This window comes from Bombina bombina, chromosome 2, assembly GCF_027579735.1.
Source record: "Bombina bombina isolate aBomBom1 chromosome 2, aBomBom1.pri, whole genome shotgun sequence".
NCBI classification, from domain to species: domain Eukaryota; kingdom Metazoa; phylum Chordata; class Amphibia; order Anura; family Bombinatoridae; genus Bombina; species Bombina bombina.
In genome coordinates, this window is record NC_069500.1 from 1,293,142,753 (window position 1) to 1,293,157,518 (window position 14,766).

At 37.7% G+C, this 14,766-nt stretch overlaps 1 protein-coding gene across 1 annotated transcript in view; it reads right to left on the minus strand.

Annotated features, from left to right (window-relative positions):
- The window catches only part of CC2D2A (coiled-coil and C2 domain containing 2A), a 319,163-nt gene that overhangs the window by 187,059 nt on the left and 117,338 nt on the right, over positions 1–14,766 (minus strand). The window contains exons 16-17 of the mRNA XM_053704126.1: positions 13,689–13,866; positions 5,965–6,121 (exon numbers count right to left, since the gene is read on the minus strand). Coding sequence (XP_053560101.1) covers positions 5,965–6,121; positions 13,689–13,866 — 335 coding nt within the window. The remainder of the gene's footprint in view (positions 1–5,964; positions 6,122–13,688; positions 13,867–14,766) is intronic.

A 14,766-nucleotide genomic window follows, 5' to 3' on the forward strand; every position in this document is an offset into this window, starting at 1 on the left:
TTTTATCAAAACGTGGTTTTTCTGAGTCAGTTATTGATACCTTAATACAGGCTAGGAAGCCTGTTACCAGAAAGATTTACCATAAGATATGGCGCAAATACTTATATTGGTGCGAATCCAAGAGTTACTCATGGAGTAAGGTTAGGATTCCGAGGATATTGTCTTTTCTACAAGAAGGTTTAGAAAAGGGTTTATCCGCTAGTTCCTTAAAGGGACAGATTTCAGCTCTGTCCATTCTTTTACACAAACGTCTGTCAGAAGTTCCGGACGTTCAAGCTTTTTGTCAGGCTTTAGCTAGGATCAAGCCTGTGTTTAAAACTGTTGCTCCACCATGGAGTTTGAACTTAGTTCTTAATGTTTTACAGGGGGTTCCGTTTGAACCCCTTCATTCCATTGATATCAAGTTGTTATCTTGGAAAGTTCTGTTTTTAATGGCGATTTCCTCGGCTCGAAGAGTCTCTGAGTTATCTGCCTTACATTGTGATTCTCCTTATCTGATTTTTCATTCAGACAAGGTAGTTCTGCGTACTAAACCTGGGTTCCTACCTAAGGTGGTCACTAACAGGAATATCAATCAAGAGATTGTGGTTCCATCTTTGTGTCCTAATCCTTCTTCGAAAAAGGAACGTCTGCTACACAATCTAGATGTAGTCCGTGCCCTGAAATTTTATCTACAGGCAACTAAGGATTTTCGACAAACGTCTTCCCTGTTTGTCGTTTATTCTGCCAGAGGAGAGGTCAAAAAGCTTCGGCTACCTCTCTCTCCTTTTGGCTTCGTAGCATAATACGGTTAGCCTATGAGACTGCTGGACAGCAGCCTCCTGAAAGAATTACAGCACATTCTACTAGAGCTGTGGCTTCCACTTGGGCCTTTAAGAATGAGGCTTCTGTTGAACAGATTTGCAAGGCTGCAACTTGGTCTTCTCTTCATACTTTTTCCAAATTTTACAAATTTGACACTTTTGCTTCTTCGGAGGCTGTTTTTGGGAGAAAGGTTCTTCAGGCAGTGGTTCCTTCCGTATAAAGAGCCTGCCTGTCTCTCCCGTCATCCGTGTACTTTAGCTTTGGTATTGGTATCCCATAAGTAATGGATGATCCGTGGACTGGATACACTTAACAAGAGAAAACATAATTTATGCTTACCTGATAAATTTATTTCTCTTGTAGTGTATCCAGTCCACGGCCCGTCCTGTCACTTTAAGGCAGGTAATTTTTCCATTAAACTACAGTCACCACTGTACCCTATGGTTTTCCTTTCTCTGCATGTTTTCGGTCGAATGACTGGTAATGGCAGTTAGGGGAGGAGCTATATAGCAGCTCTGCTGGGTGAATCCTCTTGCACTTCCTGTTGGGGAGGAGTTAATATCCCATAAGTAATGGATGATCCGTGGACTGGATACACTACAAGAGAAATAAATTTATCAGGTAAGCATAAATTATGTTTTTGATAGGGCTATTAGATTAGGTGTAATTAGTTTAAATATCTGATCATTTCTTTTTTTATTTTGTGTAATTTAGTGGGTTTTTTTTTGTAATTTAGGTAATTGTATTTAATTTAGGTACTTGATTTAATTGTAGTGTAAGGTTAGGTGTTAGTGTAACTCAGGTTAGGTTTTATTTTACAGGTAAATTTGTATTTATTTTAACTAGGTAGCTAGTAAATAGTTAATAACTATTTACTAACTAGTCTACCTAGTTAAAATAAATACAAAGTTGCCTGTGAAATAAAAATAAAACCTAAGCTAGCTACAATGTAACTATTAGTTATATTGTAGCTAGCTTAGGGTTTATTTTACAGGTAAGTATTTAGTTTTAAATAGGAATTATTTTAATTATATTTAAGTTAGGGGGTGTTAGGGTTAGACTTAGGTTTAGGGGTTAATAAATTTAGTATAGTGGTGGCGACGTTGGGGGCGGCAGATTAGGGGTTAATAAATGTAGGTAGGTGGCGGCGATGTTAGGGGCGGCAAATTGGGGTTAATAATATTTAACTAGTGTTTGCGATGCAGGAGTACGGCGGTTTAGGGGTTAATATGTTTATTATAGTGGCAGCGACGTTGGGGGCGGCAGATTAGGGGTTAAGTGAAGGTAGGTTGTGGCGACATTGGGGGGGTGAGATTAGGGTTAATAAATATAATGTAGGTGTCGGCGATGTTGGGGGCAGCAGATTAGGGGTTAATAAGTATAAAGTAAATGTCAGCGATGTCGGGGCGGCAGATTAGGGGTTAATAAATATAATGTAGGTGTCAGCGATGTCAGGGGCGGCAGATTAGGGGTTAATAAATATAATGTAGGTGTCGGCGATGTCGGGGGCGGCAGATTTGGGGTTAATAAATATGATGTAAGTATTGGCGGTGTCGGGGGCGGCAGATTAGGGGTGTTTAGACTCGGGGTTCATGTTAGGGTGTTAGGTGTAAACATAAATTTTGTTTCCCCATAGGAATCAATGGGGCTGTGTTACGGAGCTTTACGCTCCTTTATTGCAGGTGTTAGGCTTTTTTTCAGCCGGCTCTCCCCATTGATGTCTATGGGGAAATCGTGCTCGAGTACGTAAAACCAGCTCACCGCAGTCTTCAGCAGCGCTGATATTGGAGTGCGGTATGGAGCTCAATTTTGCTTTACGCTCACTTCTTGCCTGATAACGCTGTTTTTTTTTTAACCTGTAATACCAGCGCTGTAGGGAAGTGAGCGGTGACAATAACTTGCAAGTTAGTACCGCACCCCTCATAACGCAAAACTCGCAATCTAGCCGTTACTTTGTATTGAAGCATCTCATTAAAACAAATTGGTTATAAACACCTAATTCCTACAAAAAGAGTCACATTTATATTATCAATATGTATACTTTTCTATTTCTTAATCTAAATATACCTCTCCAAACATGGGAGTATATTGTAATCAAAAGTACACTGTTAATATATGTTTAAAGGATAAATAAAATACTGCAAATTATTCATTATTTACAAATGTATTACTAAAATTCGTTACTAAATAATTGAAGGGCAGGAGCAATTGACTCTAACTCATGTCTCATTTACAACAATTCATGTAGTTTTACAGGAAATGACAAACTACTAAATCTTTGTTCAATCATTTCGGTACAAGGCTATCCAACTCAAAGATCCATTTCATTTCTAGCTTGTTTAAAGTGCGAATTGTATCTCCCCCTCGCCAATGTGGGATTACTTTAGTTATTCCCATGACACTTAAGTATTTGGGATTACAGTTATGTTTCTTTTTAAAGGGAGAAGAAATAGGATGTTTTTTTATTTCCTTTTCCTATATTGTATATATGTTCAGATACAGTATTCTTACTTTAAGTAAATGGGTTGTGAGTCCTACATATTGTAAGCCACACAAACACTGTAGTAGATTAAATTTTTACTATTGCAAAGTTATCATTTGATCTATCTTGTATCTTCTGCCATTTGTATTTGATAGAGAGCGTTCTATGTGTTTAGATGTACTACTAGTCTGTGTGCACCCATTACATATCCCACATTTAAAAAAGCCTTTAAGATGCTTACTACTTAGCAATGTTTCTTTCTTAAGCTCTTCTCTGATATAACTTTTGGTCAGGCTGTCCTTCAAATTAGGGGCTTTACGAAAGACTATTCTGGGTCTATCCCTCAATATCTCCTCTTTTATATATCGTCTCTTTTTAAAATATCCCAATTATTTTCTATTATTTCTTTCAACTTAAAACCTTCAGTACTATAGTCTAGAATAATTGTTCCGTATGTGCTATTCTCTCCGTTTATCTTTATTTCTCAGGATGTCATCTCTGTCCATAGTCTCTACTTCTTTAATAGTCTTATCTAGTATCCCTATTTATCATATTTTTTTCACTAAATCTTTGTTATAATCTTTCTTTATAATTTTTAACATCTGTAGAATTTCTCCTAAACCTGTAAAACTGTCCCTTGGGGATCTTATTCAACAAACTGTTGTAGTGGCAACTATATATATATATATATATATATATATATATATATATATATATATATATATATATATATATATATATATATATATATATATATATATATATATATATATATATGAATTAGTGTCCACTTTCTTGAAATGATTTTGGTCTTTATCTTATTGTTTTCAATATAAATTTCCAGGTCCAAATAATTAATAGTTGTTTCACTAGCCTCCCAAGTTAGTTTAATCACCCAGTTTTTATTGTTAAGATGTTCCATATATTTATCTATATCTGTTTTAGAACCACTCAAACAAGTAGAATGCCATCTATATATCTACAATGTGTAACCAGGTGCTCCTCCCAGTAATGCGAACCGTAGACATAGTGGTCATCCCACATGGCCATGAATAGGTACGCATAACTTGGAGCAAATTTGTAGGAAGAATTCATACTGAAACCAAACAAATTGGATTCCAATATTAATTCTATTCCTTCCAGGATAAATCCTATTTGTTCATCCAATAGATCTTTATCTTTCTTAAGGGCAAACTTGACTGCTTCAATCCCTTTTTTGTGTTCTTTAACTGTGTATAAAGATGTCACATCTGCTGTGACTAAAAGCCAGTCCTCTTGCCATTCTATCTCCCTCAATTTACATATGATGTCCGTAGTGTATTTTACATACGCTTTTGTATTTGTTACATAAGGTTGGATAAATCTATCAATATACTGTAGTTAGATAAATTACTTGTTAAGGCTCCAATCCCAGAAACAATGGGTCTACTTGATGGATTATTTTTTTCCTTATGAATTTTTGGAAGGACATAGAATGTTGGAACCCTTGAATTCTTGGTATCCAAGAACTCCAATTCTTTTTTATTTAGGAGACCCATTGTTTGTCTTTTCTTTAAATAATTTTCTAGTTTGTTTTTGTATTCCCCCATCAGGTTTGATTGAAGTTTACAGTAAGTATGTGTATCTGTTCACATTCTTTAATGTATCTTTCTCTATCCATAACTACTGCTTTATCTGCTGGTTTTATTATTATTATATCTGACTGTATAATATTTATGATTAAAGATAGTTTTACAGATATATGGACCTGCAGCCTGCACTAATAAAAGGCTTCCTTGTAGGGCTGCAACAACTAATCGGTAAGATTGATCATAAAAATAGTTGTCAAAGAATGTCATTATCAATTAGGTGGTCAGCGATTAGTTGGTTAATTGCACAGCACCAGCTGCTTCAATCCGATGAACTCCTGCACATGGTATTGTGCAAACATTTTTATTTATTATTTTTTTTCTATCCGATTAATCGGATGATTATTGTCCGATTAATCGGATAGAAAAAAGATAAAAAAAATAAATAAATTGAATTTTTTTGCACAATCTTAGTTGCAGTAGATCATCAGATTAAAGCAGCTGGTGCTGTGCAACTGACCAACTAATTGCTGACCACCTAATTGATAATGAGATTTGTTGACAACTATTTTTATGATCAAACTTACCGATAAGTTGTTGCAGCCCTATTCCCTTGTATTAGGATTGTACACATTCTGCGCACACCTGTGTATAGACCTGGAACCTGCACTAATAAAAGGCTCTCCTGTATTAGGATTGTACACATTCTGTGCATGCCTGTACATATTGACTGGCTACCATCACCACTAGAAAGGAGATAGGGTAAACATTAGGAAGCTTAATAATGTCCATAAACTATAAAACAAAGCAAATATTTTGCAAAGAAAATTACAGTTTTTAGTGTTTTTAAAATATTTATTTTGCATGTAAATAATTTATTATATAGTGATTTATTTATGATACCTATATAAGAAAAATGACTTTATGTCCTTTTAAACATAACTATCACAATGTCACTACTTACAACAAGCAACATTTTTCCCTGGCTGCCGGCTGGTGTTCTATATTGTAAACATATTTACACATTTTTCTAACTTAAAGGAAATATTTTTTAACCAATGAACTTTAAATAAATGATTACGTTTAATGGGGGCGTTATTGGGTACTTACCACTGCCAACACCTTCATGATCAAACATCACCCTTTGGTTACTACTGAACTCTACATCTTCAAAGGGGGCTCTTCCTGTTAATAGAGTACTCTCTGGGATCGGAATAAAAGCCTCTGCTAACAAATTAGTTCCGCTCTTTCCAACAGTTTCAAATATCTAAAAAAAAAAAAAAAGGTTTAATAAAATGTTACATTTAGAAAGTAATGTTTTTTAATAAAAAGAAATTGACTTTTTCCTAAAAATCTAAGTAAATACACTTGGCGCTAATATTTTAATAACTGTACATGTTTTTAATAAAATAAAGTAAAGCAAACAATTACTTAGGTATACTTTTAAGAAATAAAAACTTTCCTTATCAAGTCTGCAGACAAAGGACCCTAAAATTGAAAATTAAACATTTAGGGCCAGATTACGAGTGGAGCGGTATTTTAGGCACTTGGAGTAGCGCTCGTATTACAGGTTGAAAGTAAAAAGTTTACGGTTGTGCGCTAAACCAATGTTTACAGAAAGCCAAAGACAGAATATCGCGATCACATTAACGTATCCCCCCCATAGTCAATGGAGCAAAAAAAGTGGTGAAAAAATCCTACTTGCTCACAAACCTCATTGCCGGATATAGAGAGTCCACAACGTCATTCAATTACTATTGGGAATATCACTCCTGGCCAGCAGGAGGAGGCAAAGAGCACCACAGTCAAGCTGTTAAGTGTCACTCCCCTACCCATAATCCCCAGTCATTCAACAGAAGGGAAATGGAAAAACGAATAACACAAAGGTGTCTGAGGCTTAGTAAAAAATAACTGTCTTAAAATTAAGGGTGGGGTCGTGGACATATCCGGAAAGAAATTTATCAGGTAAGCATACATTTTGTTTTCTTTCCTAAGATATAGAGAGTCCACAACGTCATCAATTACTAGTGGGAACCAATACCCAATCCAGAGTACACTGATAACTAGGGAGGGAGAACAAGACAGGCAGACCTAAACAGAAGGCACCACCGCTTGAAGAACCTTTCTCCTAAAAGAAGCCTCAGCCGAGGCAAAAGTATCAAATTTCGAAAATTTGGAAAAAGTATGCAGAGAGGACCAAGTTGCAGCCTTGCAAATCTGTTCCACAGAAGCTTCATTTTTGAAAGCCCAAGAAGAGGAAACAGCCCTCGTGGAATGAGCTGTAATTCTCTCAGGAGGATGTTGACCAGCAGTCTCATAGGCAAAACAAATAATACTTCTCAACCAGAGGGAAAGAGAATTAGCAGTAGCTTTCTTACCTTTACGCTTTCCTGAGAAACAAACAAACAGGGCAGAAGACTGGCAAAAATAGTCGCCTGAAGATAGAATTTTAGAGCACGCACAACATCCAAGTTGTGCAACATACGTTCCTTTTGAGAAGGATTAGGACATAGAGAAGGAACAACAATTTCCTGATTAATATTTCTATCCGAAACCACTTTTGGGAGAAACCCCAACTTAGTACGCAGGACTGCCTTATCCGCATGAAAGATAAGATAAGGTGAATCACACTGCAAAGCCGTGAGCCCTGAGACTTTTTGAGCAGAATAGATAGCAAAAAGAAACAAAACTTTCCAAGATAACAACTTAATATCTATGGAATGCATTGGTTCAAACAGAATATTGAAGTGAAAAAAACAAGTACTGTGGGCGCCTTAAAGGGCAGGTCAAAAAAATATATGAGTTGATTATGTCCTAATACATATGAAAAAAATCTTTTAACAAATGATAGGTAAATGATCAAGAAAAAAAATCTTTTAACAAATGATAGGTAAATGATCAAGAAAAAAACAGCCAATTGAAATTAATGTTAAAATATAATTTAATTAGACTTTACTAAATGTATTAAAAGAGTTGTAAGCGAAATAATTCATACAATGAGATAAATATAAAAAGGCAATACTAAATGTACATCAATAAATGCATAAAAACTTGTTTATATAAAATGAGTAATTCTCTGTAAGTGACCTATCTATGTAGAGAGAAGACCTCTAAAGACACTTCACAATACTTAGCCTCTGCTGCAGACAGGGTAAAGGAAGCAAAAAAGCAGTACTAATGAGAGAAAACGAATCCTGGTTATTTAAGCAAAATAACAATGAGCTGCAACAATTATGCTCAATTCAATTTCAAAGTTTTAGGATTGGTGTATATATATTTTTTTGACCTGCCCTTTAAGGCGCACACAGTACTTGTTTTTTTCCTTTTGCTAGTTTGTAGGGAACTAGTATCCATCTGTGGTGCTGGTCCTTGCTGTTGGATTCATAGCACAAGAAGTTTAATCTTTTTTCCAATATAATTGGTTCAAACAGAGCCTGCTGCAAAACTTTAATAACAAGGTTGAGGCTCCAAGGAGGAGCAACAGGTCTAAACACAGGACTGATTCTGACCAGGGCCTGACAAAAAAATTGCATCTGCCAGACGCTTGAGCAACAAGATAGATAAAGCAGAACTCTGACCTTTCAGAGAACTGACTAAAAATTCTTTCTCCAGAACTTCCTGTAGAAAAGACAAAATTCTAGGAATCCTTACCCTTCTCCAAGGGTAGCCCTTAGATTCACACCAATAAAGGTATTTACGCCATACCTTATGGTAAACTTTTCTAGTAACAGGCTTGCGAACCTGGTTTATGGTCTTAATGACCGACCCAGAAAACCCACGCTTAGACAGAACTAAGCGTTCAATCTCCAAGCAGTCAGCTTCAGAGAAACGAGATTTGGATGGAGGAAAGGACCCTGAGTTAGAAGATCCTTACTCAGAGGCAACCTCCAAGGTGGCAGAGATGACATATTCAGTAGGGCAGCATACCAGATCCTGCGAGGCCATGCAGGAGCTATTAGAATCACAGACTCTTTCTCCTGTATGATACAAGCAATGACTCATGGAAGGAGCGCAAACAGAGGAAACAGATATGCTAGACCGAAATCACAAGGAACCGCCAGAGCATCTATAAGTGCAGCCTGCGGATCTCTTGACCTTGAACCGTACCTTGGAAGTTTGGCGCTCTACCGAGACGCTATCAGATCCAGCTCCAGCACCCCCCATTTGAGGGTCAACCAGGAGAACACCTCTGGATGGAGAGCCCACTCCCCGGTTGAAAAGTCTGTCTGCTCAGGAAATCCACTTTCCAGTTGTCCACTCCTGTAATGTGGATGGCAGATAGCAACAATTGTGAGCTTCTGCCCACTGAATGATCCGAGCCACCTCCTTCATGGCTAAGGAACTCCGAGTTCCTCCCTGGTGGTTGATGTAAGCCAATGAGATGATGTTGTCTGACTGGAACCTGATAAACTGGGCTAAAGATAACTGAGGCCAAGCCTTTGTAGATTGCGCTTAACTCCAAGATATTTATGGGAAGAGCAGACTCCTCCCTAGCCCATAATGCCTGTGCTTTTAACGAGTCCCAGACTGCTCCCCAGCCAAGTAGGCTGGCATCCGTGGTCACAATCACCCAGGAAGGTTTCCGGAAGCACGTGCCTGAGACAGATGCTCCTGAGAAAGCCACCAAGGGAGAGAGTCTCTTGTCAACTGGTCTAGATCTATCCTCTGAGACAGATCCGAATGATCTCCATTTCATTGTCTGAGCATGCATAACTGCAGAGCTCTCAAATGGTATCGAACAAAGGGAATGATGACCATGGAAGCAACCATCAGACCAATCACCTCCATACATTGAGCCACTGATGGCCGAACAGTAGAGAGAGGCAAGGGGAGAGAATTTTGGATTTTCTGACCTCCGTCAGAAATATTTTTATAGATAGGGAATCTATTATTGTCCCTAAGAAGACCACCCTTGTCGCTGGAACAAGGGAACTATTTTCCAGATTCACTTTCCATCCATGGGAACATAGAAAAGACAACAAGATCTCTGTATGAGAGTTTGCTTGTTGAAAAGATGGCACCTGAACCAATATGTTGTCCAAGTAGGGGGCCACTGCAATTCCCTGAGACATGATCACTGCCAAGAGAGCCCCCAGAACCTTTGAGAGGGAAGACCCACAAACTGAAAATATTTGTCTAGAAAGGCGAATCTCAGGAACTTGTGATAATCCCTGTGGATGGGAACATGAAGGTACGCGTCCTTCAGGTGTAAGGTCATCATGAACTCACCCTCTTGGACCAAAGGAAGAATGGAACGAATGTTTTCCATTTTGAAGGACGGCACTCTGAGAAACTTGTTGAGACACTTTAGGTCTAGAATGGGTCGAAATTTTCCCTCTTTTTTGGGAACCACAAACAGATTTGAATAGAATCCTAGGCCCTGTTCCTGCACTGGAACTATCACTCCCAGGGAGGAAAGGTTCTCAAAACAGTTCAAGAATGCCTCTCTTTTTATCTGGTCTGCAGATATTCTTGAGAGATGGAACCTGCCCCCTGGAAGAGAAAGTCTTGAATTCTATTTTGTAACCCTGAGATACTATGTCCACAGCCCAATGTAATGGCAGGATTTAACAGGATCTATTTTTACAGAAAACAACAATTTTATATATATATCTAAATATATATATGTCATGTAACAAACTTTATGTATAGGTGTGTAGCTCAGAGCAGGAAATAATAAATCATAACTAGATAAATAATTCACTGAAAAGAGCATTTATTATACTGACATGAGTTTTGAGGGTTAAAATCATTTAACTCCCAAATGCCACTACAATGTCAGCTTAAGGTAACAATTGTTACAAAACAAATAGTAGCAAATGGTTAATGAATTAGGGGAACAAACAAAAGTCAGTATTCAGTGAGAGTAACATATAGCTGCTCATATAAATGAATTAGGAGCTGTACCAATGAAAAAAAACAATACTGCCACATATGGATATAAAGACTCACAGAAAATAAAATATGATTAACTGCAGTAATGAGAGCAATGGTACATATGAAAGTTGGTAAGCACGCTACTTACAGTCTTTGAATAGTAGCTGATATGGTACGTAAGTATTCCACAAGTAGATTTAGTAGTTTCTCAAACATCTTGTATCCATTCTTGACAAAACAGATAAAGTCTGCCCCCCCTTGATCCGATCCAGGATCGGGGGCAATCCCTTCATACTGACTTAGACTCAGCTGCGGGTTTCTTTGATTGCTTCCCCTTATTCCAAGACTGACTGGGTTTCCAAGAAGACTTGGACTGTTCCTGCTTGGAAGAGGAAGACTTTCCTTTGAAGTTATGAAAGGAACAAAAATTACTTTGACATCCTTTAGTTCTTCTTATCTTGAGGTAGAAAAGACCCATTTCCACCCGTAATATCAAAAATAATCTCTGCCAGACCAGGCCCAAACAAGGTCTTACACTTGAAAGGAAGCGCCAGAAGCTTGGACTTAGAAGTAACATCAGCTGACCAAGATTTTAGCTACAGCGCCCTGCGAGCTAGGACAGTGAAGCCAGATATCTTGGCTCCCAGTCTAATAACTTGCATGGTAGCATCAGAAATAAAGGAAGTGGCTAGTTTGAGAGCCTTAATCCTGTCTTGAATCTCCTCCAAAGGAGTCTCTATAAAATTTTCTTCAGACACCAAAACTTCACCTCCTCCATTGACAGAGGCAAAGAGAATGATTGGGGATTATGGGTAGGGGAGTGACACTTAACAGCTTTGCTGTGGTGCTCTTTGCCTCCTCCTGCTGGCCAAATACATAGAACATATTCTGCTATGTGCGGAGCATTAAAAACATAATTAAACACTTTATTAAAAATGAATATTGCATAAATATGATTTTTCATGTTTTCATCTTCATAACTGCATAGGAGTCCAGTGTATATGTATGTATGTATGTATATGTACATGTATATGTAGCTCAATGTTAAAGCGCTCCTACCTTTTTTTTCTGACACCTGAGACCTCATATCTGAGTCGTTATAACTTTTTAGTGCACATTTTAAAAAAAAATATTTTAATTAGATGGTGTTATTTTGAGTGTAACTGTACTTTCAATATAATTTTTTATTTTATTTTTGCAAAACAGTTAACCAGAGCCCCAGGGATGCTCTATCTCGACGCGTGTTGACTTTTCAACTTGTAATAAGAGCACTACATCTGACTAGCACAAACAGCTACAATAAACCCCTTTTCGCTCGCGCGCAACTGTTAGCGTGCCACTCAGTAGCGGACCTACTCAACAGAGGACCTGATGCAAAAAAATGTTTTGAGGATAGATAAATATGCACTAATAAAAGGCTCCCCTGCATTAGGATTGTATATATTCTGCAGACACCTATGTATAGACTGCCTGCTATGGGCCCCCTACAGCACTTGGGCCCTGGTGCCACTGCCCCTGTTGCACCAATGGTAGTTCCGCCCCTGGTGCCACTGATAATTTGGCCCTTACTGTTCTAATAGAACATGTAATTTTTTTGAGAATTTCCAGTTTATTTCTTTAATCAAATTTACACTGTTCTAATGGTATCCTTTGTTGAAAAGCATACATAGGTAGGCTCAGGAGCAATGCATTACTAGGCTCTAGCTGGTGATTGGTGGCTGTGAAGCTATACCTCTTGTCTTTGCGTCACCAGATATGTTCAGGTAACTTCTAGTAGTGCATTGCTGCTTTAGAACTGACTTTAACAGAAAACAGCGCAATAATATTAACATCATTTATTCACAAAGGGCTAGATTACAAGTTGAGTTTAAAATTGCACTTACGCGAGCTCGATATTTGTGCTTTACTCAGTAATACCATCGCACTCCAATGTGCGCTGGTATTACAATTTGAGCGCAATACGAACGCGACCTCGTGTTCGCATTGCATGGAAACTTAGCCCTCATGACAGCGCGCTTCCATGGGCCCCAATGGAAGCCTCGTTCTCATGCCGATAGACACGGAACAGAACCTAGTGCAGCAAGGGGGTCAATTTGCACAGCACAGTTTAAATATAAATGTATATGAATATTTAGAAATATATTTATGTGTTTATATGTGTATATACATAGATATATATGTATATAAGCATATACATATATATTTTCAGTTTAATCCCAGTCCCCTAAAACCGCAATGAAAAGGCACTTTACAGTGCCATTTTTTTTCTAACACCCCACATCCCCTTACTTTAACACCTTATAACTACTTTGTGTAGTTATATTTAATAAACTAACCTTACACTTAATTTTAGGGGCAATTGAGGGACATTTTTTTTCATTAACCAGAGATCAAAGTGCTACCACAAGCTTGCGGTAGTATTTTCATCCACTTGTAATGGCTGGTTATTTATCGTGCGCCCGCAAACGGGCAAATATGCCCATTTACGGGCGTAAAATAAATTAGCGCTTCACAAAGTGGTATTTTCTATGTTAAAGGGACAGTAAAATCTATGCAATTTTAAACACATTTCCTAATTACATCTATTAAGGCAGCAGTGTTGGCAACAATGTTTTAGCAATGTTATACATTGTTGCAAACACTGCTGCCATATAGTGATAAAGAAAAGAGCATGCTCCTGAAGTCCTATGAGCCCACCTAGAGGGCAGCAAATTTGATAATAAAAGTAAATTGTAATGTTGTTTAAAATGGAAAGCTCTGTCTATACCCTACTATCTTTTTAAGCCCTAAATTACATTCAAATTTTTTCAAAGAAATATATAGTTGCACGGAAACAAATATTTCATCTTTTTACCCCATTAATTCTTCGGTAATGTTAGGAATTTACACAACACTTTTCAGTATATCATAATGACAAACAAAATTATAATAGGATCTTGAAAAAATTCAGACTGTACCTGCAGCTTTATGCTTTCGGGCCAATTAAGAATCTGTGTCTTATATATTTGTCCCCAGTGAACTCTGAAGTCTGAACCCAAATGCTTAGTTACAGTTCTTGAAACCTCCTTATTGTTAACAAGGATCTTAATGAATAATGAATGTTTTTGGATGTCCTCGCGCCTTAATGCTTCTACCCTAGAAGAGCAAAAAAACACAATAATTTATGCTAACCTGATAAATTCATTTCTTTCACAGTGGTTCTCCTGGTCACTAGTAGGAGGCAAAGATTCCCAAAGAGCACTTAATCCCTCCCACCTCTCTGTGTATAGCCACGAAAGGAGAAGTAAAAAAGGTAGGAAAGGACAAAGTAGGGAAAATGAGGTGAAAACCAGAACTGCTGCCAGAAAAAAAATAATTACATAAAAAATGATAATCAGCAGGCCTCGTGGACGCTTTTCTTTCATAAGTTGGTGAGAGTTCACAAGCCATTACTACTGGGAACTAATACCCAAGCTGTGAAGTCCACGAGTAATTGGGAAGGACAAAAAATTTTAAGGCAGGGGCTTAATTACCAAACAATGCTGCCTGGAGGACTTTCCTACCAAACACATCAAAGTAGTAGAATTTAGAGAAAGTATGTTGCTGCCTTGCAAACCTAGCCCCCCACGAAACAATTGTCTACTGGGACAGAGACTGCCTCACTGAAGAATCCCATAGGATAGTTGAGTGAAATTTTAGCACAGTTGTCAAAGCATGCAAAGTTAAAGAGGTCTCATATGGACCTCTGCAAAAGGAAGAACATATAATGCTGCAATCAACAGACTAAACACTTCCATATATTGAGCTACAGATGGGTTGGAAATTTAGTGTAGTTGTGAGCAAACTGACTATAACTTTGATCCCTGATCCATTAGAGAAAGCTGCATAGTCACTGAGTCTATAATGACTCCTAAAATAGAAACTTTTGCTAAATGAGAAATAGAACTATTTTAAAGTAATTCTCTACCATGCCTGCGAAGAAAACAACAGTAGAATGCTGGTATGAATTACAGCTGTAGGAAAACATGGACCTGAAACAAATATATTGCCCAGGTA